This window comes from Phoca vitulina, unplaced genomic scaffold, assembly GCF_004348235.1.
Source record: "Phoca vitulina isolate PV1807 unplaced genomic scaffold, GSC_HSeal_1.0 scaffold23, whole genome shotgun sequence".
In the NCBI taxonomy this organism is placed as follows: domain Eukaryota; kingdom Metazoa; phylum Chordata; class Mammalia; order Carnivora; family Phocidae; genus Phoca; species Phoca vitulina.
In genome coordinates, this window is record NW_022589726.1 from 10,089,555 (window position 1) to 10,117,408 (window position 27,854).

At 43.4% G+C, this 27,854-nt stretch overlaps 1 protein-coding gene across 1 annotated transcript in view; it reads left to right on the plus strand.

The window, feature by feature from the left end:
* PPM1H (protein phosphatase, Mg2+/Mn2+ dependent 1H) overlaps positions 1-27,854 on the plus strand; it is a 241,993-nt gene that overhangs the window by 86,348 nt on the left and 127,791 nt on the right. Inside the window, exons 2-3 of the mRNA XM_032420592.1 lie at positions 3,967-4,132; positions 23,529-23,873. Coding sequence (XP_032276483.1) covers positions 3,967-4,132; positions 23,529-23,873 — 511 coding nt within the window. The remainder of the gene's footprint in view (positions 1-3,966; positions 4,133-23,528; positions 23,874-27,854) is intronic.

The following is a 27,854-nucleotide window of genomic DNA, read 5'->3' on the forward strand; positions in this document are numbered from 1 at the left end:
GTGTGTGTGTGTGTGTGTGTGTGTGTGTGTGTGTGTGTGTGTGTGTGTTTAAAGGCAGTGGTTTTAAATTAATGTGACTTTAACATCAGAGTAATAATCAGATATCTGACCAAACAGGCTTCCTGGGTTGGGGCTACTGTCTCCCCATCAGGGCGACATTTCTGACTTTTTGATATTTCATTAGTGTCATTCACAAGCTGTATTCAACCTGAAATGGCAAAGGAAGGCCACCAGTGATTGTTCTTCCACAGTTCGCTGGCTTTGATGAGTCATTGCAGTACAGCCCTCTGAACCAAGTGCCGATAAGAATAGATACACAATAGGAAAATAAAACAACTGAGAGCTGAAGCAGAAATCGCCGGGAGCTCAGAAGTATGTCCACGGCTCTGCCATATTTAGCTGCGTGACCTCATGCACGTCAGAGTCCTCCAGGGCCCCAGGCTGCTCGTGCATAAAAGAAAGTTTCTAAGGTTTCTTGCTGAAGTTTGGTCAACTTCGGAGTTTAATATCCACTGAGAGAGAGAGAGAGAGAGAGAGAGAGAGAGGAGGTAAGGCCCTTTCAGGTGACCGCGATTCAGCAGTTATGTAATTATAGTAGCTTTGTTGACCGGTGGACAACAGCAGATGAGTCAGCCTGCCGTGTAGCTATCGGAGACCAGTGATGCTTTTTTTGTTACAAAAAGACTTGACGACAGCACAAGTTTAGGTGCCAGTGGTCAGGGTGATGCCAAGTTCCAGAAATAGCAGCTAGGATGTTGTACAGAGGACAGTAGGGAGGTGACGGTGGTCACCAACTGGTTTTCCCAGCCAGACCTCACTTCCGCTTTCCGTGGGGAAGCTGTTCCTGTGAGAGGCATGGGGGGTGTATTGTCCCCAGCCGGCCAGCAGCCCACCCCTCACGTGTCGCTTGGGAAGTCACTACCAGTGACTGAGAAGAGGCAGGTGGTATTTCAGACCGCCTTCGTCTGCCTGGTTTGGTTCTCCAAGGGTCGATGTGAGAGCCGCAAACCGCTGGATGAAACGTGGACTCAGGACTGGCAGATCTGAACCATCCATCCCTCATCCTCCCTCTGAGCCCTTTCTCCACTCGTTACAGAAGAGGGAGCTTATTCCCATTTCTCTCAGGCCTGGTACTGAGCTCCCCAATCTGCTTATTCTGTGCCTCCCCACACGGTTCAGCTTGGCCCACCACAGACAGTGCAAGTCCTCACGTGTAATAGGAAGAGGTTGGGTTGGGTGGGGGTGGGGGGGGTCTTTCTGCATCCTAGCTGCACCATTTCTTGGCTGTGAAACCTGGACTAATTTATTTAGCTCAGGTGGTAAGTGTGGTAGTATTAATAGTCTTCATGCAGGTAGCCACAAGGTAACTTAAACCATATGAAATTACATTTTAACTTAAACCATATGAAAATATCTCCTCCTTGGAGGAGAGAGAGCGAAGGTGGGGCAGAAAACTAGGCCTTGATCTCTCCCAGCCCCAACCCTCCATCAGCAAGAGTGTGTCATAAACACCAGAGGCAGATTTGACCTCATAGAGGTCACAAGGATCCCCACCTCTCTGCTCAGGCCCCTAGGACAATGAGTTTCAAACTCTGTAAGCAACAATCAACTTTTTAAAAATCTTACACCAAAGTGTAATACGTAAAATGAGTAAAAGTAGGCTTTTGTGTATAAACATATGCTTAGGTTGAAATTTATAATAAACCCACTAAGGATTATGAAGCAGTTTTGATTAACCCAAAAATTTGAAATAAGGGTGATAATAGATGACAGGTGTGGTCTTTTTCATATAACATATAGATAAGTAATTGTAAATGAAAAATTTTTAAAAAATTTCTCCTTCCAATCAAGTGATACCAGTCAATTAAAGAGAAAAGATAGAAGGCATATTATGCCAAAGCTGCCTGAATATATAGACCATGGACATTTCTGTGTTCATGTGTAACAGATGGGAATGAACTTCTAAATTATTGCATTTTTTTCCAAAATGATGTACATTTAAAAAATAAATTTAAAATAAATGTTAAGGGGCACCTGGGTGGCTCAGTCGGTTAAGCGTCTGCCTTCGGCTCAGGTTCAGGTCATGATCTCCAGGTCCTGGGATTGCCCCCCTCCCAGGGCTCCCTGCTCAGCAGGGAGTCTGCTTCTCCTTCTCCCTCTACTGCTCCCCCCGGGCTCATGTGTGCTCGCACTCTCTCTCTCTCTCTCTCGTTCACTCTCTCTCAAATGAATAAATCTTTTTTTAAAAAATGAAGTAAATGTTAAAACATCTGAAATATGTCCATACACTCCCAAGGTTTGGCAGAAGGATGCTCAAAACATACTCCCTTAGATCGTGGGTCACTCAGATCCCTATTTGCTCTCTGTTTCCTGTTTGGTTGTGGCGAGTGTTCATTGGCTTATGGAAATCTACACAGTTTTCAATACTGAGAGCCATTTGATACAAAAAAATGGTTAAATCTGGATAAGATCTGCAGTCTGATTAACAATTTTTCATGAGTGTCAGTTGCTTGTGATATTCTACTATAGGGATGTCAAATAATACAGTTGGGGGAAGGTACATGAAACTCTCGGCAATGTGTTGCAGTTTACTCTGAGTCTATAATTATTTCAGAATTCAAAAGTAAAAAAAATTATTTGGAAAGGATTATCTTATACTTAGGAGGATTACAATCAGCTTGATAGAGTGGTGTACACATCACACTTACAGAATGGATTCCAGATTTCCAGCTGTCTCACCTTAAAAAAAAAGCATCTTTTCTTTCCTTGCCACTGAGTTCTGTTCCCCACCCCTCTACATTCCTTCTATTACCTACTGTAACACTGTTGAAGTTTTGAAAAGAAAAGGGGGGGAAATTGGAGGGGAAGATGAACCATGAGAGACTATGGACTCTGAGAAACAAACTGAGGGTTCTAGAGGGGGTGGGAGGATGGGTTAGCCTGGTGATGGGTATTAAAGAGGGCACGTATTGAATGGAGCACTGGGTGTTAAATGCAAACAGTGAATCATGGAACACTGCATCAAAAACTAATGATGTATGGTGATTAACATAACATAATAAAATAAAATTAAGAAAAGGGTAAAACAAAACAAACAAAAAAAGAAAACACAGCCAATGGCAAATTAAAGAGAGCTCTCTCTTTTGGGAAATCTATTTTAGCTGCTAATTAATTACTTAATTAGAAAATGATGCTGAAACCCAAGAGTTCACCTGCAGTCACCTGATACAGAAAAGGTAGATGAATGATGTGGCATGTTCCTCTAATGCATTCCTATGCTTAAAACAGTAATTAGGTCAAAGCATTATCAACATGTTATAATACCATATGGTCACATGTCCAAATCAGAGTGCCCTATAGCCTAATGTAATGGTGCAATGTGATGAATATTATTCTATAGGAGAAAAAATGAAGGATTAAAGATAATTTAAAAAGAATATACCTTTGATGCACTCACTCCTCTGTGAGTAAAGTAAAAGTGGGCACGGCAGTAGTGAAATGTGGTTCTCTGTTCTCTTGGATTTTACAATGTGCTGTAAATTACTGTACTACCTTATTCTTTGATAAGATTGATGGTGGGTTTTGCCCTTTATCACTTGGAGAAATGCAGCAGAATTCCCCCCCAGCCTGCCCATCTGTCTTCATGGTAATTGCCAGAAGAGTGATTGTCTCCTGTGTTTTGACCAAAATGGATTGGTGGGGTTGCTCACAGCTGTCAGACACCTGGGAAGGTGAGCCGGGCTTGAAATAGTGCTTTAGGAAATGTTTTAATGTGTGCTAATATAATTCCATTTTAGAAAAATTAGTTTACTCGGGAACATAAAATACCAAGACCACAGGGTCCTGTGCACTAGGTAGGGCTTTAGTTTTGTGCCAGTTGTGGAGACTGCCTAGGCTGACCCTTGAGTCTGAGCTCTGAGCCTTACAGAAATTTCTGTCTGACCACTCTCCTGGCTTCTTCTGCAGGGTTATCAATGCTGGGAAGAGCACACATAATGAAGACCAAGCCAGCTGTGAGGTCCTCACTGTGAAGAAGAAAGCAGGGGCCATTACCTCAACCCCGAACAGGAACTCGGCTAAGAGACGGTCCTCCCTTCCCAATGGGGAGGGGCTGCAACTGAAGGAGAACTCGGTAAGACCCTCCTTCACCCCCAGTTCTCAGGTGAGAGGCATATGGGCACCCTGGCCCCCCGAGGTGCTAGAGCTGAATCCTGGTCTGTAATGGAAGAGTAAAAAGCAATGTCCCCAGAGTTAGTGGAGCGGCCCATCTCTACTCACAGTATCACACAGTCAAAGCTGTGTGTAAAGTCAAACACATGTGTGAAGAGCTGGTGTTGATTAGATTCTTAACACTTAGAGTAAATAAAGCACCCACATCGTATATAGATTTTGTTGAGATACAATATATATATTGTTTGGTGGTTGTAAAGGAGCCACTTTAAGATTTTTGTGAAGGAGACGGTCTCTGGAAGCCTCTCCTGAGGGATGGAAGGAACTCTAGCCATTGGCTTGCAGCCCTGCCATGGCTTTGCCCCCTTCTTCCGCTTGCCTGTCTGTTAGAGTTGTCTAGTGGGAGCCTCTGCCTGATGCTCTTCCAAATTAATCCTTGTTTCAGTTGGCCCAAAGCCCTTGCATCCCGTGGGGCAGCCCTGCAGACTGAATGCCTTGTTGACAAGCCACAAAGCGTCTCTCCTCTCTTCAGTTTCTGGAGAAGAAAGCAGACATCCTCAGAAAGTTCTGAAGAAGCACTCAGAAAAGTATAGGGAGTAATTGGTACTCTGTCCACCAGCAGATTATTTAGCTTACAGAAAAGAAACATTGAATGAGATGATCCAAATGTGACTTTTTATTCTAATAATCTTGAGGATATTTTTGTATATACATTTTTATAGGATTGGAAAGGATCCAGGAATCTTTTCTTAGTGTAAGAGATAGTATCTCATTGCATTTATGCGCAGGGAATAAGAGTACTGATATATTTTGTTCGTACTAGTTCAACTTAGAAACACAGTGACGAATGGAGACTTATCAGCTGTACTTGTGTTCAAGGCTGGAGGAAGCATTGACTGGGCTTTTCCCAAAGAGCAGGAGTCAAGGACTCAGATGGGCAGTACAGAATAATAATGGTTATTCCACAGGCTCTGGAGTAGTAGGTTTCAGAGCAGTCCATCACCATCCATCATTTATCAAACCATTTAATTTTAGGATGGTTATTTATTCTTTGAGCCTTAGTTTCCTAGAAAAAGAAGTAATAGTTACTACTACCAAGTATGGTAGGAAAAGACTGGTTGGAAGTATGAAATCCATTGTCCATGGAAATGTTGAGCCAGTGTCTTAATTTATAAATCCTTGATAAATGTGAGCAATTATTATCCTAAAGTCAGTTCCACTTTAGGGATTCTCTGTGGATAATGTCCACTGAATTTTGTATGTTTATCCATTTGTAAAGTGAGAGATCACACAATTTTCCTTCATGCCTATTTGACAGAATTGTTTTGAGGATTGAGTTATTAATGGAAAAGGGCTCAGAAAATGTGAGATATTGATGATAATTAGATATGGGTGCCGGTGACTTTATGTTGCTCTTTTCCCTGGTAGTTCTCCCCTGCCACCGGGATATGAAGTGATTTCTGTAAAAATTAGTCAGCATTGACATTTGGCCCAAGGCCAGTTGATGATGTCATTTTTCCTTGTTGCTAAGTTCCTCCTAGAAATGGAGCCAGGAATAACTTTTTAACTTCCTTTCCTTAAGAACAGTGAAACCAGGGGCACCTGGGTGGCTCAGTCAGTTAAGTGTCCGACTCTTGGTTTCAGCTCAGGTCATGATTTCAGGGTTGTTCGATCAAGGCCCGAGTCGGGCTCCCCACTCAGCGTAGAGCGGGCTTAATAAGATTCTCCCTCTCCAGGGCGCCTGGGTGGCTCAGTCGGTAAAGCGTCTGCCGTCGGCTCAGGTCATGATCCCAGGGTCCTGGGTTTGAGCCCCGTGTGGGGCTCCCTGCTCAGCGGGGAGCCTGCTTCTCCCTCTACCCCTCATCCCCCTCTTTCTCTCTCAAATTTTTAAAAATCTTAAAAAAAAGATTCTCCCTCTCCCTCTGTCCCTCCCCCACCCCCCTTGTAAATAAATAAATCTTTTTGAAAAAAAGAACAGTGAAACCAGTGCCTAAGAACTTTAGGATGGAGCCATGAACCTCGCCTGTGATCGTCCTGAAGCTCTGTGGGGTCCTTGTTCCAGGAGGCAGCGAGGAGGTGCCAAGCAGAGTGGACCCTTCCCGCCCTCCATTTCCTGCTTTAGGTGCAGCCACTTCACTTCTATCTGCCTTACATGTTAGGCTTTTTATTAGAGTTTAAGGCAGGAGCTGTGCTGCCATTTTTTAACTGTGGGAAATTATACATAACATAAAATTTACCATTTTAACCCATTTTTAGGTACACAGTTTAGTGGCATCAAACACCTTATTACCATTTGCTGCCATCCATCTCCAGAACTTTTTCTGAAATTGAAACTGTACCCATTAAACCCTGACCCCCATTCCTCCCTACCCCCAACCCCTGCCAGTTACTATTCTACTTGTTTGTCTATAAATTTGACTACTCTAGTTACCTCATATAAAGTGGAATCATACAATATTTGTCATTTTGTGTCTGGTTTATTTCACTTATAATGTCTTCAAGATTCATCCATGTTGTAGAATGTGTCAAATTTCATTCTTTGTTAAGACTGAATAATATTCCATTGCCATGTGTACACACCATTTTGTTTATCAGTTTGTCCATCAATGGACACTTGCTTCCATCTGTGAATAATATTGGTATAAACATGGATCTACAGATAGCTGTCAGTCCCTGCTTTCAGTTCTTTAGGATTTATGGCCAAAGTGGAATTGCTGGATGATACGGTAATTCTGTTTAATTTTTTGAGGAGCTGCCATACTGTTTTCTACAGCAGCTGCATCATTTTCCATTACGACCAGCAATGCACAGGGTTCCAGTTTTGCCGCATTCTTGCCAACACTTGTTGATTTCTGATGTGTTGTTTTTTTTTTTTTAAGTAGCCATCCTAATGGGTGTGAAGTTGTAGCTCATTGTGGTAGCTCATTGTGGTTTTATATTTCCCTAATGATTAGTGATGTTGAGCATCTTTTTATGTGCTTATTGGCCAGATATAGCTTCTTAAGAGAACATCAAGTGTTCTTTATTCAGTATTTATTTATTCTATATTTGAGTCCTTTCCCCATTTTTAAATTAGGCGGTCTGTTATGTTGTTGTTTGCACTACTTTTTAAAAGCTTGAAAACCATGACTTGCTGTGCCACGTAAACCCCTGAGCACTTGCTGTGTATCAGAAACTAGATGCTGAGGATTCAGCAGGGAATAAAATTGACAAAAGTCCTTACCTACAGGGAACTTACATCCCTTGAGGGAGACCAACAATTAAAATGTATCCCATGGCAGATACTAAATGCTATTGGAGGAGAACAAAGAAGAGATGCAGGCATATAGGAAGTGTGAGGTGCACGGGTGGTTAGAGAGGGTGCCACTAAGAAGGTGATGTTCGGGCACAGACTGGAAAGTGCAGCTATTTGGAGGGAGAGCTTTCTGACTTTCTAGACAACTGCAAGGACCCTGAGGCAGGAAGAGGCCTGGTGTTCTCAAGAATCAGCGAGGAGGCCCCTGTGGTTGGTGCAGAGAGAGTGAAGTCAGGATTGCAAGAGATGTTGTCAGAAAGGCAATGAGAGTGAGGTGAGGCCATCTCGCAGGACCTGGAAGGCTATCATGACTTTGGCTTCTACTCTGAATGAAGTTTGCTAGCAGGGCATGCTGGATATACTGCTTAAAGGAACCCAGTGACTTTTCCCATTTAGAAGACACCCCTTAACTCAAACACAGTAGTGCTTAGAAAGGGTAGTAACAGTATAGGGCGCAGCACAAATCATCTGCAGGGGACAAGTAAGGTGGCTCTGCTCCCCTCCCCCTCTGTGTGTCTGTCCCTTTGCCTACCAGATATGTATTGAGTGCTGAGACTGCCTTGGGGGTGAGATGAACTCAGTACAGTTCCAGTCCTCCTAGAGCTGAGTTGAGGAGGGCGAGAGTCCATCAGCAGCAGCGATACAGTGGAGTGAGTTTTCAGAGAAAGATCTTAAAAATCCAGGTTGTTTGGAAGCCCAGCTCAGATGGGTTACCGGTGGTTTGGGGAACAACAGAGGAGAGGGAATGGGTCAGATTAGGGAATGGTTCCTGGGGAAAGTGACATTTGAGCTGTCATTTAAAAAAGTGAGCTGGGTGGCTCAGTTGGTTACGCATCTGACTCTGGATCTCAGCTCAGATCTTGATCTCAGGATTATGAGTTTGAGCCCCACATCGGGCTCCATGTTCAACACAGAGTCGGCTTGTCCCTCTCCCTCTGCTCCTCCCCTTGCTCATGAGCTCTCTCTCTCTCTCTCTCAAATAATGTTTTAAAAAATTTTTCTTCCTCCTTTCTTGACCTCTTATCGCCAACAACTTAAAGTCAAATATTTCCAGAAAATTTCTTTCATGTATAATTTAATCACCTTCATCTTACTTGGAGATTGAAGAAAACCTAAAATGTCCTGAAGCTTATATATGATGACATTTCTTATATTGAGAGGCAGTTGGGCAGCTGGGTAGCAATAATTTTTTTCTTCCTATGGATAATTATTAATTGGTATAAAGATTTTAAGGCAACTTTAATCCATCCCTCATGCCAACTCATAGAGATTTATTTTATCTTATTAGGACAAGTAATCTTTTTAGTCAAAGGAGTCAATACTTAATCCTCTTATTTTAAAACAAACTTAAAAAAAAACTTGGTGGATAAAATAATATAAACTATGTTCTGCCTCTCCTGGTTTCCCTGAGGCATTTACTGAGGGAGTGTTGTTTCTTATAGCACTTGCTAAGTTCTTGACATCAGCACCTTATAAAAAAATCACAAGTTAATTTCAGATTCCATCTACATATAAAAGCAACACATCGGGAACTAAAGAAGCAATGTTTGTATCTCTTTTAAAACTTAAAAGAGTTTTAAAAGAGAGTCTGGTCATCTTTTAAAACTTAGATACAAATAAAAATTTCAAAGTGTTCTGCACTGTAGTAGTTTAGCCTAAAGAAATGCAAGGGATGTGGTTGAATTACTGTGTTCTCCCTTACAAAAATAGTAATAAATCCAGTTTTTTTTTTAATTAGAATTGAGTGAAATAGTGAAATGAAGAAAATATTTCTTTTTTGAGGAATAAGGAAGAGAAATTTTGAGATCTCTGGTGAAGAGGCTATAAAGTAGAGAAGGGTATTTTCTATGACAAGTTTGGGGTGGAATTTTCCTGTGCCTACATCACACTGGGTGGTTTACGTGCGAGGAGCCGTAATCCCTCAGGCAGGCTGGCAGGAAACAGGTACTCTGTGGCAGTGTGCAAGCCTCCTGACATTCCTGTGCCTCGATGATTTGGGGACATCGGGTGGGTGGCTTTTAGAAAAGAGGGAATCTAAAATGCTAGCATTTCCAAAGGACACTCTCAGAATTTTCTCTTAGGAAAGATGCTGTAAGCTTGTTGAGGGCAGCACCTTACCCACTAGCCTCCTACCTGCCTCCCACTGAAGGCATTTTAGTTAACCAGATCAAGATTTGTAGGAACTGATCACCACGACTAAGTTTTCTCTGCTTTGGGAGATTTGAAGTAGTCTACCATACTGAGGGTCCCCTGTGAGGGAAAACATAACTTTCCCAAAGGCTTTTGCTTTTCATTTCCCAAGGATCTGGTCATTTTAGCAATGAGGTCAAAAGAGGAAAATATTAGCTGACTTCTCTGAGGAGGGAGGAGAAGTTCACTCCTAAGGGCATCTTAGAGCCTTAGTATTAAGAAGCTCTTGTCTTCTAAGTTGTGTAGTTGGGAGATAGGACATTGTGGCAATAACCCCCCACATCTGACTGCCTATTTGTAACATTGTTTCTGGCTTAAGACTAGACTGTGGATACATGCATTCCAAGTCTCTTTCCTTAGGAGCACCCTTATGTTGTTTAATTTAGTCAAAACACGTCAAAGTATGGGGTTTCAGTATCTGTTAGTTCAGTGTCTAATTACAATAACAGGAGATGGCTGTGTCCACATTGTGGCCAGGCTCATCAGGGGAGAGGAAAGCTGATTATCTTTCTCCGTGGAGGATAGGACAGTACTATGGGGAATTCAAGGCAAGTAGGATCAAATTGGGGCGGGGGGAGAGGTAAAAGGGAAATGAGAAGGGGCTATGTCAGCTCTTTGAACAGAAGATTTGCCGTTCGTTTCATTTATTTTCTGTAAGAAGGACTCGTTCACCCCCGAGAGCATTAATGAAGGTTGCTGAGGGTTCCAGCCCTTCTGGAATATTTGGCCCTCATTTGGCAGTCTGCTTCCTGCAATGATGTCAGCTGTAAAAAACAAGGGGAGGAGCCTTTTAGTTTTCTCATGTATTACTCTAAATTTTCCCTTGAGTTAAAGGTCTTTGTTTTGTGTAAGTCAAGAAAACATAACCTTTTTATTTATCTCCTTAGATTTTCTGAAGCAGGAGTGCAGTGGTTTCTCTCAAAAACTCTTCTCTCTTGGTTCCGGGACTCGAACTCTTGCCAATAGTGAAGAAGGGTGACTTTAGAACCAGGCTAATGTCAGAGTGGTTTTACAGTTCCCGCCTCCATGGGTGTTGGTTTCTCTGAAGACCAGATTTGACTGAGATGTCTGTCGTAGCTGGGAATGCAACTCGAACTTGGTTCCACAACAGATTTTTCCCACTGCAGCACACCTTAAGGCTAAAGGAAAATAAATGGTGCTAAGATGGAATTTTTTTCTCGTTTCACTATAATTTGATTTCCCCACAGCTTTAGATGGGGAAGAACATGGGCAAGAGTGATAACCTCTTGAGAATTTTTCTTCTTCCTTTTTCTTTAATACAGTACTCAGCATTCATGTGCCAGACATGATACTGATCTCAGTCGTTTGCCCAATACTGATTCATTTAACCTGATAATATGTACATAAGTATGTGCTATCATTATCTTTATTTTACTGATGAGGAAGAAATGGAGGCACAGAGCTGTAAAGTATGGAGCTTGGAGTCAACTGAGGCAATGTGGTCTCTTGTGACATGCTGCCTCTTCATCCATTGGCTGTTGGGAAATGTGGCAGAGAAATCTTGGAAAAGGCTGAAATAAAGGAGGAATAACTCCTAATGATGTGTATAATTTCATTATAATTTGATGCTAAATATTTTCTCATTTCTATTATGATTTCTCTTTTGATTTAGGAGTTGTTTTTTAAAGGTTTTATTTGTTTATTTGAGAGAGAGGTGGGGAGGAGGGGCAGAGGGAGAGGGAGAACAGGGAGCGAGATGTGGGGCTTGATCCGAGGACCCTGGGATCATGACCTGAGCTGAACCTGAACTCAACCAACTGAGCCACCCAGGTGCCCCTGATTTAGGAATTATTTAGCACTTTCTCCTGTCAGCTCAGAAACTGGGTAACAGCTCTTACTCAGGTGAAGAACAGAATGGAAATGAAATTGTTTATCATCTTATTGTCCTTATAGTCCATTTTTTCTTGCTAACTTATAGAAAAACTTGTTTGCATGAAACCATGGCAAGAAGAAAAAGTCTTCTGATTGGATAATAATGTGTGTCTGAGTGCTGCCACTTACTAGATGTTAGTGATCTTGTGCAAATGAGTTGACCTCTCAATGCCTCAGTTTCCTCGTCTGTACATTGGGGATAATAGCTCCTATCTCATAGGATTGTTTGAACTAAATGAGTTAAAATATGAAAAGTGCTTAGAATACTACCTCACATGTAGTAAATGTTCAAGTAATGTTATCTGTTGTTGTTCTGATAGTGGAGTTTGCTGCTGCATTTCAGCATTATTTCACATTACTTATGTTTTTACCATAACCTATCTTTTTGGGGGGGGAGGGTCAGAGGGAGAGAGAATCTCCGCTCAGTGCAGAGCCCGATGTTACGACCCTGAGACCATGACCTGAGCCAAAATTAAGAGTCAGGTGCTCAACCAACTGAGCCACCCAGGCACCCCTTACTGTAACCTAATTTAGGGGGAGTTTTTGATGTGTAAAATAATAGTTTGAGAACATTTCTGAAGTAATTTTTGAGTCTAAAATAAACCACAACACAACCAAAACTGTCACAAACATCATAATTCCTGTCTCTCAGAAATTACTATTTCTTTAATAATGTTTTCAAGATGGGACAGAATGACTAAAATAAAGAAATAGCAAGTGTTGGCGAGGATGTGGAGAAAAAAAGAACCCTCATGCACTGTCAGTGGGAATGAAAATTTGTGCAGTCACTGTGGAAAACAGTAGAGAGGTTCCTCAAAAAATTAAAAATAGAATTACCATATGATCCAATAATTCTCCTGGGTATTTACCCAAAGAAAATGAAATCCTGAATTTGAGAAGATATATGCATCCCTATGTTTACTGCAGTGTTATTTACAATAGCCAAGCCATAAAAAGGAATGAGATCTTGGGTAAAAGAGATAAAGGGGATCAAGAGTACACTTGTCATGATGAGCACTGAGTAATGTATAGAATTGTTGAATCACTATATTGTGCACCTGCAACGAATATAACACTGTATGTTAATTATACATGAATAAAAATTTTTAATTAACTTTTTAAAAATAAAAATTTAACAAAGGGACTAAACTGCCATTTAAAAACAAAAACCAAACTACTAAATGTGTTCTACATCTTACTGTCACATAAAGTGGAGGGATGAAACAAAGAAATCTGCATTTCATATCGTCAGATTCTGAGGAGGAAGCAGTCCTCATTTTTAAGTCTATGAAATTAAGCCTTCTTTCGTAGTGGGGAACAAAACATCTTAATAATTTAGTCAAAAAGAGGTATGGTAAAAAACAGTATGCTACAAAGGCATGATGCCAAGTGCACAGCAATTGAGGGTGGGCCCTAGGGATGACTTGCATGAAGTTACTCAAATTTCCTGCATCTACTTGGTCATGGCTTACTTTTTTCCCTTTGCTGTGTTACCCTGAGGATCAGAACTGGAGATTTTGGGGCACCTGGGTGGCTCAGTTGGTTAAGCTCAGGTCATGATCCTGGAGTCCCGGGATCGAGTCCCGCATCAGGCTCCCTGCTCAGAGGGGAGTCTGCTTCTCCCTCTGACCCTCCCCCCTCTCATGTGCTCTCTCTCTCTCTCTCAAATAAATAACATCTTTAAAAAAAAAAAAAAAAAAGAACTGGAGATTTCAGTCAAGCCCTGTGGATGAAATGCCTAAAACAGATCCTCTAGATTCTGAATTATCATCTTCATTGTGATGCCTTGAAAACTGGCCAGAAACCATGGAAATCAAGCCATATAGTAGCTTAGAGTGGGGAATCAGAATATGGCAACTCTCTGATTGCCCAGTGGGAAATAAATAATTCTTTTCCTTTGGCAGTGAGAAAGGAGGGAGGCAAGAACATCCTGTGCTCTTATGAAGCCTTCTGTAAAAACAATCATGGGGTTTAACTCAAAGTGGGATTTCCACCTTTGTGGTACTCTTTTCATGTTATTGATATGGCCCCTCCTTAGATTTCTAAATTCCAGAACCATTTGGTGTAGGGAAGGGAAGATGAGTGTCAAATGAGCTGAGTTACTTGTATCTTCAAGGAAGACAGCTAAGAGGAGAACCACTTATTTCCATAGAAAACTATTTCTAGAGTAGCAATCTCCAGACCATGTGTATGAGTATGTACCCTCAACATATTTGTTCATTTAATGCTATATAACGATACTACTATATATCCATATAATGCACATTTAGTAATTACACAAATATATTAAATATTTAAAAAATAAAGGCAATAAAGATGAAAAGGCAACATTTTAAAATAACTGCTAACAGTCATATGATTTTTATCATATGCCAGGCATTGTTCTAAATATTTTTCCCACAGTAACTCATTTATTGTCTTGCTAAGAGCAAAGACTTCATGTTCCCATTAGCTAATATCTCAAGGCAGAATTCATCATTAACAATAGCAAGTATAATTCCATATTTCAGCTGTCTCTTTGAGCATTTCAGATACTTTTGATTAGAACGATTATTACCATTGTCAGATAGGACTAGATTGTCATTACTTGGAGTAAGATGTGCCAGGTGTGACATGTTCTCGTTTGCTCGTGTTTTCTATCAGCAGTTTCTATGCACGGATTTTTAAAAAACCTGTCCACGTTGGGAGGGACGATTTAGTTAAAAACTTAGTAATACGATGCGCGAGACCACTTAGCTGGGGACGCAGGGATCAAGCAGTGAGTCGCGATATGCCCAAGCGGGGGGCGGGGGGGGGCGCTGCGTCAGAAGGCCAGTGTCCCAGGCTCCACGTGGAGCCGGCTGACTTACGCACCACGGGAGGGCGCCAGTGCCAGTTTCTGTGAGAAATACTAGCAACGCTTAATTTCTTCTCCAGCTTTAGCAGAAAAAAAAACCATGAAAGAATCTGCCATTTCCCCGGACTTGCGGGCGGATCGTCTGTAAGTCCCCCTCAGCTTTGCGCGCTCTCTGGCGGCGGGAGGGGTGCTGAAGGGGGCTTGCGCTCCGTGAGAGCTCCGGGCAGCGCAGAGAGTGAGGGAACAGAGCGCCCTGGCTTCTTGACCCTGGTACAGAGGGGTCAAGCCTCATTCCTTGGTTTTCTTTGTGTTTCCTGCCTCCCATCTCAGCACTCCTGTCAGGCTCCACAGGAAATGCCTGAGGTGTTGCCTAGAATGTCCCCTTTTGTGTCAGCACACCACAAGATGGGCTACCTCAGTGCCTCCCAGATGGCTCCCGGAGCTGAGGTGCACGTGACGTGGCTCCTTTCTCGATAGAGCTACAGCGTAGGCTGCTGATTCCTGACACCCTGGCCTAGCTGTGCTGTTGCTGCACCTGAAGCTGAATGGATGCAAGCCGCTTGTATCAGAAACTACGTCAGGAGCCGGTGCGGTGGATCCATTTCTGTTTGGAGCAGGCTTACATTTGTTGAAAGGCGCAAGGGGCCCTTCCCAGTCAGAACTCATTGATTTAAGTTCTGGCATTATAGACGATCATGAAAATGGGAAAAAGAGAATAAGCAAATATTATTAAAATCAGTTTCTACAACTTTTGAAAAAGAAGGATGTAACATCGGGCCTGCTTCAGAGAAATCCTGAAAGAGAAACTGTGAACTTTCAGCTCCCAATTTGTCACCTTCTGAAGTCTTCCTTTATCTGGCTGCAGATGTATTCCTGAAAAGGGGTGGGAGTGTGTGTGTGTTGTACGTTACATACAAGACTTTTTCTTTTTTTGGTGGGGCGGGGAGTAAATCAGAATGCAATAAGAAAACGGCTTCAGAGTTACTCTTTTGTAAGACATAAGTGATGGCTGCCAAGTTTAAGTGTGTGGTAAGTCAGGAAAGGGTCTGATACTGCTTTTCTTAAAGTGGAGTACGTGTTTAACTCCTGTTCATCTGGAGCAAAAACAAGGTAGACATTTGTTAAAATATAATAGTAATTTTGAAATTCATTATGTCAAGAGCATGTTCAAGAGCATGTTACTCTAAATTTGAGAGGGTTGACTTTTCAGGCGTAGAACTTTGCATCCCGGGCTGATGCCCCAACGACGTTTTCTGATACTACCAGAGATTAATGCGGGGCCACTGTCTGAAGTTTTGGTAATCAGCTGATGGCCCAGGATGTGTATGCCATTACTAATAAGCAGCAAGGGAAAATGGTGCTGAAGTGCTAAAGGCTACAGAGTAACAGAAGCCAGGGAGATAATGACACAAACTTGAATATACTGGGAAATTGGAAAGATCCCCTAACTTGGAATCTGAAGGACTGGGTTCACATCCTGGCATCACCACATCGCAGGAGTTCTTTAACGGTGCCCTGGTTAAATCCCTGGTGGAATGGGATGATGATGCCCATTTTATGGTGGTGTGGTGGGGATTAAACATGGTAGGTAATCATTAGGCGTCCTTAGAACTTGGACTTCTCAGAGGGAAGTAATTTAAGAAGAAGAGAAGGAACAGAAGCTGTCCAGTGGAGGGAGATGAACACCCCATCTGGCAGAGTTGAAAGTAAGGAGCTAAAGTGTGTGGCTTGCTCTCCCTGGTTATGGGAACTCTTACTGCGCCCTGCCTGCTCATTGTTCCCCCAGGCCATTTAATAGTGAGTGTAAGTAATTACTATTGTAGGGTTTGTTGTTGTTGTTCTTTTATATGCTGGACACTGCTACACATTTTATTATTTTAAAAATTATATGTGTAATTAACCTTTTGGTGTGCAGTTTTATGAATTTCAACATATATATAGATTCATATAATTGTCACCATAACCAGGATACAACATTCCCATCACTACATATCACTTCCTTGTGTTATCTCTTTATGGTCCTACTCTTTCCCCCCTCCCATAACCCACGGTGGTCTGAACATTTAATACATATTATCCACTCCAGTGGCACCCCATACTTCCCCTCTCTAGCACACTTGTAGTTACCTGTTCACATTCTAGACTGTTAGCTTCAGGAGTTTGGCAATATGGTTTTTTTCTTCCTCTCTGCTACCTTCCCAGTGACCAATATAAGCCTGGCACAAAGGAGACTCTGAGACATGCATTAAATGAATGAATCCTTACTGTCTGTGTCCTGGTTTCATCTTGTTCTTTAAATAAGGAAACAGGTGAGAGGAGTTAAGAAATGTGCCCAAGATCACATAGTAGTAAATTCCCAAACCCAGGTTGGACTTAAAGCCTGTGCTCTTTCTGTGCTAAGATAGATCACAACAGATAGGATTTGTGTTAACTCATCTGAAAGTGTGTACATAAATTACGCAACTTTTAAAATAACCATGGTGTGTTGTATTGACACCAGTGATGAAGTTAGCCCTGTACTATTAGAATATGTAAAACGTGAAACCCTGTGTATTTACCATATAAACTCAAAATGTTCTTCTCTGAGCTAATACCAAACTGAGGAGGTATTCCTTCTAAAATGACCAAGGGGTGGGAGGGTGGGTGTGTGTGGCGGGGTGGGCAGAGGATGTTGAAAGGAGCCATAGCCTTCGCTTCCCTCTTTAGTACCTTCGCTTGAGCCAGGCAGGTGGGGAACACAGCTCTCCCTGTTCCCACGCGCCTGCCTAGCCTTTTGGTCGCTGGTTCAAAGGATATAGCAATAGTGGAGTATACATCTGTTCCAGCAGTGCATAGGAGCTGAAGAAAGTGTGTGGTTTTCAGCAGTTCAGTCCTCCAGAGAGACGGATATGGTACATGTTTTTTTTTTTTAATCTTCCTTGGGGGGGGGGGGGGGGGGGGGGAGTGTCCATAGCTTAGAAGAGAATTGTGTGTGTGTGTGTGTGTGTGTGTGTTAAACTGGTCCTGAAGGGCCATAAGGCTCAACAAGGCAGGTACAGCCAGAGAAGGCAGTGTCTTGTCCCTTTGGTTTCCTTGGAGCACCTGTGAGATTCCCAGGGCCCTACATCTAGGATGCCTGGATCAGGACCACTGACAAAGAGCAAGAGAGGACACTGGGGAAGGAGTAGCAACTAGATCATGCAAGACCCATAAGCCGTGTGAGCATGTAGGAGACCCAGGGCAGTAGGGAGTCATTGAAAGTTCTAGTCTATGCAATGATGAAATAGATGTGTGTTTGCAATTAAATTGAAGATTGGAGATGCTTTAAAAGCATCATGTTCATACCACTTGTGATCTTTCAGGCCTCTCTTGTAGATTCACCCCTGACATTGATGTAGGCCCTGATGCTGGTGTGACGTCTGGGAATTGTTCTTTCCTCAAGGTCTCAGATCGGATTTTATACATCAAACCATACATTCCTACCTGATGGCATTTGATGGCATTGTTTTGAATAGAGAAGGGGGTGAGGGAGAAGGGGGCCCTTGTATCTTTTTCAAAATAAATGTATGGCACATCCTGTTTGAGAATGCCGCTTTCAGAAGTAGATTTGTATTCTTTGTTATGATCTTGGTTTCATTTCAAACACCATACAGCCCATTCCAGCCTCATACTGCTCTTTGAAATGTCTCATGAAGTCATTAGTGTCCTCTCTAGGCCCATCAGTCTCATCCTGACCTAGGTCTTCTTTGCCTGAGGACAGTTCTCTGTGAGCCTCTTAAATTCTAGTGCTTTCTTCTTGCAGCGTACCGCAGAATGCCATGGGATTGGCGCTCCTTAAGCCCAGCTGTCACCTTATTCTTCCACGCAGAGGCATTTCAAATTGAAGCTCCTTGGTCTGCCTTGACCCCAGAATCTCACTCCAACCTGACTTAGTCCTCAAGGTTGGTCTTAATCAGGCCACTGTCCACATGGGCCATATAAAATCCCCTTTTCACCTGCACTGCCTAAAATTTGCTCCCTTTTTCCAGAATATTCTTTCAGTTTATCATTGCCCAAGCAGGTGACCAGACAAACATGTACAATTTGATGAATGCTGCATTAGGGGTGGGCTCAGGATGCAATGGAGCTTCCAGGAGGAGGTGATATTTAAGATAAGTACTAAGAGATAGGTGGGGGATGGGGAGGTCAGGCAAAGGATGAGGGTGGTTTGTGATGAGCTACAAGTGCCATAGTTTGGTGGGTGGGATTTGGAGTGACAGAATGTGAAGAGAGAATCAGAGACTACATCAGAGATTGCAAACTGGCTCATAGATTGGAGCCAGCCTATGAAGGAGGAGGTTAGGCTGGTAAAAGAAATATGGTCAGATTTTGTGTTTTAGAAAAAATCACTCTGGTTACAACTCAGGTTGCAGAGAGGAGAAGCAGATCTAAGTGGTACGTGTACATTAGACAAAGCATTCCCCCCACGTAGAGTGTGCATGAGGGTATTGAGCTGAGCAAGGGGTTGATGGCTCAGAGCATGGAACCTGCTCCCAGCTGTATCCCTTAATAGGTGGTACCCTTAAATGGTTAGACTCTCTGTTCCTCCTTTTCCTTCTCTATAAAATGGGAATGATAACCACACGTCATAGGGTGGCTCTTCCCAGGATGGATTGTGGTAGGATTAAATGAGCTAATATTTATAAAGCATTTAGAATATTGCCTGCTATGTAAGGTTTATTAAATGACTGGAAGAGTGCTGTAGCCCCGTAACTCGATGTTTCTGTTACTTGATGGTCTCGTAGGCTTTAAGAGCCGAGTTGGCATCTAAAGCATGTGGGGAGGGCCCCCTTTGTGGTTGTAGTTTCCCAAATAATACATCCCGCACTTTAAGTTCCCTGCCATAGAAGAACACTGAAGATTTTGAAGTCTCTTGATGAATTTGGTTTTACCTAGTTCAAAAGCTTTCAAAAATTGTTATGAACAGTTGAATCCTTTTGTCCAAAATCTTTTGCAAACCCCTGATGTTTATAACTGACACATCTGTGCTGCTCTGGCTGGACGAATAGTCAACGGGACCTTACTTATCCTTTAAACACCCACTTCCTCTTTCCTAAGGTACCACTTCGGAAACAAGAAACACAGTTTGGACACTGCTGTTCTGGTCAGTTCAGGGAGATGTAAGTGACTCATCCAGGGTCACACAGACAACCGATGGCAGATCTGAGACTAGGATGAGGGTTTCCGGAACTGCTTAGTGGCCCCCTTTCTATTAGACCAGGGGTTCTCAATTTGGGCAGCTCTTAGGATCCACTGGGGAGCTTAAAAAAAGCTCAGTGGTAGGGCCCCACCTTCAGACTGACTGACTTAATTGGGCTGGGAGTGGACCCTGCATCAAACAGTGCTGGATTTTTTTAGTCTTTAGTAAGAAACAAACTTTCTTTGTGGAAAAACTATGTCTTACAAGTTTTAGTTGTGAAAGTGATTAATTGCATTTTGAAAGTTAGCTGTAGCAGAGTTTCTAGCCCCGCTGTGCAAAGGTGTTCCCCGAAGCAGGGTGTTGCCCCTCTGGGCCCTGCTTCAGCAGCCCCCCAGTCAGGTCATCTCCTGACTGCTTAAAGATTGCCCAGGTATTTTGTCAGCTGGTTGTTGCAGTGCCTTCAGAATGCTTTTTGCCTTGTTGAAGGAAATGGTTGAACTGCTTGTCAGAAAAATGTCAGAGTTGCTTTTTAAAAAACGTAGTAGCATTGCATTGCAGTGTGCCTCGTTATTTCACGGGGTTTGATCTTCTTTGATTCAAATCATGATTCCAGAAACATGATACGTTAGGTGTAACAGAATCTGTGCCCAGACACGGACACGGTTGCTCCTATTTCATCCCTCACTGGCCCTGCCCACAGCTTCCTTAACAGTGTTTGCTGGGTTTTCATTTAAATTGGGTGCAGGACTGTGTGCAGGTTTTACTCAGGCAGCCTTGGGACCTTTGGGCAATTAGATGTAATAAACAAAAAATCCCTTTCTTTTGCAGCTTCTCCCTAGTTGTGAGGATGTAATATGGGAATATGTACTTTACTAATGCAGCAAGTAACAAGAGCTAGTGGTGAGTTTAATAACTCCGACCACTGCAAAGTAATGATGAGCGTAAACAATAATTCAGGCTGTGTAGAATGACCGTCATTTCCGTTGGTGACCCAAGTCATAGGAACTGCTAATCCCACTATGCTTTGTTGCCCTGCATTCATAATAAGAGGAAATGCTAAATTTCAGAGGTTGGTGAAAATACAGAGTCACTGAATTCTATCCACAGATGCTCTACATTAAGAACATTTTCCAGGGGGTTCAGTTTTATTCCTGGTTGATAGCCATTTCTACCTACTTTTCATTCTTTTTTTGTGTGCTCTTGCGTTCCTTATCTCGCACTCCTCCTTCCCGCCACGCGTGCCCCAAGTCCCAGAATACTAGATAAACATACACCTCCTTTCATCTCCTTGTCCCCAGCTCTTGTTAAAGAAGCTAGCAACAGTGCCTTATCAAAATGTCAGGAAGCCCACGTGACAGCCCAGAAGGCAGGCCGTTGAGGGCCCGTGCTGCATCCCAAGCAAGACACCAAGGGCCCAGGTTCCTTCAGACTTCCCGTCCCACTACCTTGAACTACAGCTTTCAGCCAGTTTTGCAGGAGAGTTACTCGACCTCCAGGTGTTGCTTCTGTGACCCAGGCAGGAAGGAAGGGGGAAGGGTAAAGGGCAAAGGCCAGGCCACTTGAGTTGTCCCTTTTATCAGGAAAACAATAGCTTTCCTGGAAGTTCCACCCAAAAGAGTGGATACCAGGTAAGCATGTACCACAATCAGCCACACAACCGAAGCCTCCTGGTATTTTCCTCCACCGGCTGCCTTATCAGCTCTCATTCCCTCCAAATTCTTCTTGTCCTGTCTTCAGGTCCCAACCTCTGCCCCCGCCTCCCCCAGTCACACGGATCTATACTTCTTGAATATTGAACTTTTAGAGTTTGCAGAGGCATTGGACTCTTCTACAGTAGCTTCTTGCGTTGGTGAAGAACTGAAGCTCAGAAAATGACTTACCCAAAATCATATTGTAATGGTAGTGATAGCAGTTACACATGAGGGAGATACGTTACTTAGTTACTCCGTTGGCATAAATCACCATTTAACCTTGCTAAAGGTTAACTCCTTGTGAGCTAGCTATCGCCTGACATTTACTTACTAGGCAAACATGGTCCAGTTAAGCAACAGGATGTCCGGCTCTGGAGTGACCCAGCCAGGGTCTGACACCTGTATGGCCTTCCTGACCTTGCTCTGCTTCCCACTCCCACTGATTGGTATTGAAGATGCCATCAGAACTCAGATCTTCTAATTCTGAAGTCCTTGTTATTTCTACTGTCCTCTGAGTTAGAGTGCATTTAGCCATTCATAAGTGTTTGTTACTGCCTGAATTTGAATGTCTTTTTAGGGTGTTATTCACCTCCTAGTTGGCATCCTCACTTTCACTCTTTCCTAATCCTCACGGTGTAGCCTGAGTGATTGTTTAAAAACATAGGTTTGTCACCCCCACCTTAGTCAATGGCTTTTTGTTACTCTTAGGCTAAAGCCAGGATCCTTCATGTGTCCTGGAAGGACTGAGTGATCTGGCTGCCACGTCCCTCTACAGCCTCATCTCTCCCCGCCACCCCTTTCCTGCTTCACGCCTCTATTCAGTCACATGGTATGGTTCAGTCTCCTCTCATGCATCATGCACCTTCCTACTACAGGGCCTTGGCATCTGCTGTCTCTACTGCCTTGTGGTCTCTCCTTTCCCCTCATAATCTTGTGAACTTCCAAACAGCTCTTAGGCTACCCTGCATGTCCCCAGGAAACCTCCTCCACGTGCCCCTCTGCAAGCTGGCCGCGTAGCACCAAGAACCAAGAACCTCTCCTTATAGCCATGACCAGAATTGTGAGCTTATATTTGTGTGTGTGATTATTTGATCAGTATGGGTCTTCCCCACTGGATTATTAAGATCAGACCATATCTGATCTCTCTTCCAGCCATTTTTTATCCCCAGTGTCCATTTTGCACCTGTCACATAGGGAACGTTCAGTATTTATTGACTAAAAATCAACTTTTTTTCTCAGCACGTGGCACAGAATTGAATGAAAGTGAAATATAAAGGGCACAGATGGAGTAATGGCATATGTCACCATAACTATACAGTATCTTCCAGCATCATTCTAAGATAGACCAAAAGAACTTTATTTAATGGCTTTAGCTAGAAAAGGACTCAGTATTTATTGCTGTGGGGTAGATATGCCTAGTAGTCAGAAGAGGATGTTATATGCACCCTGTTTAATTACCTATGCATCTTACCTATTTAATTAATGCATTTAATTTAAGCTCTTTTTTTCTATAGCTAAAATCTTAGGCATGTGTAATTCAAACATGGTTTTTAAAAACGTTCATTTGAAATAGTCTAGAAATAACTGTGAGACGAAATCCACAGTAGATGAGGGAACATGGGAATGTGTTTTAGGGTAGGAAGCTTTATGGTCAGAAGAGGAAACAAAGATGCTGAGTACCAGCTGGGAAACTGAGGTAGGCAGGAAAAAGGAGAAGGAGGTTTGAACTGGCTGCATCTTAGACTGGGTGTCTAAGGGGAAAACGTGTTCTAAAAATATAGGATGTAGAACAAAGAGGATGGGTCAGTTATCTGAGAGTGAAAAGGCTCTCAAGGGGAAAAATGGGTCTACTTATTGCCCCTTGAAGAATCTACAAAAAGAGCTTGACTTCCTCCAAAGACTCCAGGCCAAGCGTGCTCTGGGGTTGCAGAGGGAAGTGAGGAGTTAGGGGTTAAAGCTGGACTCCTAAAGACTTACCTGTTGGCATGGAGTTCTACCTCAAACATCTATACATCAAATCAAGGTGGATCTTGCCACAAAGTAGTCAGCTGAGCTTGCATGGTAATTTGGCCTCGTCCCCCCAGGCAGAGAGGCAAGGACCGCTCCATCCCTCGGGCGGTGGTCCCAGCGGTGACAAATCCCTGAGCCTTTTTGCCATGTGTTGACCCCCCCACTGTTGGCCAACCAGAGACAGATCACCCAGTGGCTGCGCTGAGCGCCCTGCCTCGCTGGGTCAGTGTGACCCTGGGGCACTGACCACTGAGGTTCTCACCCCCTGTCGCCTCCCTCCCCCAGGAATCAGAAGGCGTTTCCTGTCACTACTGGTCGCTGTTTGACGGTCACGCAGGGTCCGGGGCCGCCGTGGTGGCCTCCCGCCTGCTGCAGCACCACGTCACGGAGCAGCTGCAGGACATCGTGGAGATTCTCAAGAACTCTGCCGTCCTGCCGCCCACCTGCCTGGGCGAGGAGCCTGAGAACACGCCCGCCAACAGCCGGACTCTGACCCGCGCCGCCTCGCTCCGCGGAGGCGTGGGGGCGCCGGGCTCCCCCAGCACCCCACCCACGCGCTTCTTCACCGAGAAGAAGATTCCGCACGAGTGCCTGGTCATCGGGGCTCTGGAAAGTGCGTTCAAGGAAATGGTAGGTATGGCGGAAGGGTCCGGGGGCCTGGCGTGGAGGCGGCCGCTTGAGCCGAATCCGTGCTCCCTAGAAGGTTCCCTGGAAGGGTGCGTCTCCGACCCGGCCTCTGGTTGTGTGGCTCCGCTCGGTCTGCTCCCTCGGATCAGGGGGCCTCCATTCTCAGTAGAGGGTGGTAGAAAGAGTTCCTGGCATGGCGTGCTGGCAAAAATTAAGAAGATGAAAGGGAGGGACAGTGTTCGAGGTGACAGGCTTTTTAAAAGTAGGCATTACTGCTTCTCTTTCTGCAGACTCATTGGTGCCAGCTGGTAAATTCCACTTAATTGAAATGTGAGCGTACTTGCCATCAGTGTTACACATGTGTGTGGATTCCAGGTGTTTGGGGGAAACAGCGCTTTAGTCAGGTGCTGCGAAGCACCTTTCCTATACAAATCTGATTTTACCATGATTGGCCAGGTGGTTCTTGGTGCTTTAAAAAATAGGATAGGATAGGGGCACCTGGGTGGCCCAGTCGTTAAGCATCTGCCTTCAGCTCAGGTCATGATCCCAGGGTCCTGGGATCCAGCCCCGCATCCTCCCTCTCCCACTCCCCCTGCTTGTGTTCCCTCTCTCACTGTGTCTCTCTCTGTCAAATAAATAAATAAACTCTTTAAAAAAAATAATAATAATAAAAGGAAAAAAGGAGAATCAAGGGGCCAATATCCGAGATCACCGGCTTCACTGGGGAACATGGATTTGTTTGTACGTTTAAATTTGGATGTGTCTGATCAAAGAATTCGGCCTCCTTCCCTCCCAGCCTCAGTGCTGAGAACAAACACTCGGAGAGACTGCAGCTGCTCTCACCGTGTCCCCTGTCCCTCCGCCTCCTGAGGGACCACCCTCTGTACCACCCCCTTCCCTCTCTGAGCTCACTCTCTACTGACGCAATTATTTGGTTCGAGAGATTTTTCTTTCCTGAGCAACAGCCTGCGTGCAAGTAATAGAGAAGAGATATTTAAAGATGTGATAACGATGTGAGTAAAGCGAGTGTGCTGGATTGTTCTTAAAACCTGGAGGTTCAGGGCATCTGAGGGGCTCAGTCGGTGAAGCGTCTGCCTTCGGCTGGGGACCAAGCCCCACATCGGGGCTCCCTGATAGCAGGGAGTCTGCTTCTTCCTCTACCCCTCCCACCCCTGCTCGTGATCTCTCTCTTTCTCTCTCTCTCTCTCAAATAAATAAAATCTTAAAAAGAACAACAACAAAATCCTGGACACTCAAAAGTGATGACAAGTTGTTGTTAAATGAAGCAGGAACAGCTAGGAGCATGTCCCCAGAACGGAGTGTACACAAAGCGCACATTCCAGGATTAGGTTGTGTGCTAAGGAGAAAAAAGTAATAGTGTTGCACAACGCTGCACCATCTGATTTGTTTGTAAGGCAAAATAGTTTATATGTGCGTACCTTGTATTTGCACCCTGTCCTCACTTTTATGCATCCCTTCTTGGGTCACCGTGTTTCCTTGTCACGTAGATATTTACCCTTTGACTAGCAGGTGATTTAAAATGCAGCTGTCTCTCAGGGGTGTCTGGTAGCCTTCAATCCCGAGGAAATCACCAGGAAACTGAAGAAGATTATTTAGGAAAAAAGAATCAAGGTAGTGAAGTTGACTCCTATTTGGGCTTCGTATAAAAATCTCATTCTCCAGCCGTCATGGAAGCTCTGATGAGACTAAGTGTTTCTCAACACCGATGTTCAGAATGCTAAATATTTAACTGAGGTAAAAATATGACAGTAGTCTATTCTCTTAATGGGATAAAAAATCAGCTGACATGACAAGTGAAAAACAAAAGAAACTTTGGGTTTCTCATTTCCTTCTGTAATTGCTTTGCCCTGGGACATCTTTTACTTGGACCTGCTGTATTCTCAATTCTATCCACTAGAGGCCAATGTCACCTTGAGGCAGGCCTCTACAGTGGTCTCTGTTTCTGCCCATTAATGGCTTGGGGTTACTAGCAACCACTGTACTTGAAATGAGAGGCTCATTCAGAAAAAATATTTAGTAAAGGGCCTTATTCTTGTCTTTTAAATTTTTCCAGCTTTAACTAGTCAGTTTATAACCTGGAATTTTTACCTTGGAAACTTAGCCAGCAAAAAGATCATTTCGCTTTCCCATGTAATTTGTTCAGTCAATAAATATTTGATCAGAATTAACTGTGCCAGGACTAATTTGGAAAAGAACATTGAACTAGGCAAAGATGAGTATTAAGTGTAAAATATAAGTGGAAGGGGCCTTGAGTGGAGAAATGCAGGGTGAAGTAGGAGCCCAATAAAGACATGAAGTGAAGGGCTCCCTTGGGGAAGTGATGCTGGGCGGGGGAGGTGTAGATTATTTAGGAAAAAAGGAATCAAGGTAGTAAAATTGACTCCTACTCAGGCGTCGTATAAAATCTCATTCCTCACCTGTTACAGAAGCTCTGATGGGAATAAGTGTTTCTCAACACCGATGTTCAGAATGCTAAATATTTAATTCAGGTAAAAATGAGGTAATAAAAATAAAAATTGAGTTAAAAATGAAGCAGACAAAACACAGGAGGCCATTTGCATGAACAACTACATCAGAGAACCCAGATGGGCCTAAGGCAACAAGCTGATGTCAGGGGTAGGAATGATGGATGGAAGGTGAATTGGAGAGGTGGTCTGGAAGGACCTGGTGTACCACATCATGAATTTTTTGGCTTTAAGCTATATCTCATCTCCAATTCATCCCAGCCTGCGGCTTCTTCTTCACACTTAAGTTTTTCCCAAATTGTCTCTCTAGCCACCAGCATGCCAGAGGCCTACCTGGGCATTGTACCATGTGCTTGGCCTTATTAAATGAGAATATTCATCATTGGTTTGCATGGTGTTTGCTAGGGTATCCTACCTTCTGACCTGCTAGGGACTGAGCCAGTCGGTGCCTTTTGGCCCAGAATAATTATTAATATACTGTCCCCTTTTACTCTCAAAAGTGTCCCTGTTTGGATGATGTCTTATTACAGAGAGAGGCTCTTGTTTTTTTTTTGCTTCATGAGGGACTTCAGGAAAAATCTGCTCAGTGTCATGGAAATGTGCCCGACTTAAACATTAAGCTACTTGCTGTGAGCTTTAGAACCCACAACACAGAAATTACACAGTGTACCTTCAATTTAATGGCCTGGAAGGCCATTGCCAACTCATAGAAGATCCTCTTTCTTTACTCCCCCTTGCAATATTACATTTTTGGGAGTCAGTGTTTGAAGGCAAACTTTGGTTTTTTTGAAATGCCTAACATGCTGTTGATTTCCTTACCTTGTTGGCGTGGTCTTGCTGGTTTCTCCTTGGGCCTTTCAGAGGGGGGCACATTTGGAATTTCCTGGGCACTCCTAAATTTTTTCCTCACAGGAGCCAGCCACTTTCTAGCTTTCCTCTTTCTAGGTGTTCTTTAGGTATTGCAGGTTTTGTGCCATTCTGATCCTCTGTAGTAGAAAAACTCAGCATTAAATAAGATTCCGTTATTTCAGCTTTGTGGCTTTCTTACTTTCTCTTGCACTTTTCATCCTAAAGATTCCCCAAGCCCAGCACCTAGGCCTCCAATTTGCCTTATGATGACATCTCTGCAGCTACCCTTCCTGAGATTCAGAAGTCACTTACAGTATCTTTAAAGGCAAAGGTTGCCTTTCACTTGGGTTTTTGCTTTATGTACAGCAGCTTAGCAACCTAGAATCAAAGGTCTTTTTTCTCTCTCTGTGGTGTCCGCAATCACTAGTATTTATTGAGCCTCTGTTTTATAGCTAGCATTCTCCTAGACACCATGGGGTCTAGAAATAAAAGGTTAGATTTTATGTCTGGGGGCATCTGGAGCCACCCACACGTTATATGCATATAGAGATATGATATCTCATTTATTTTGATATTCTAAGTGACATGAAGTGAGGTGGTGAAAGGCAGATACTTATCTGAAAGGAAGGATTGGTTAAAAAGACGTAGA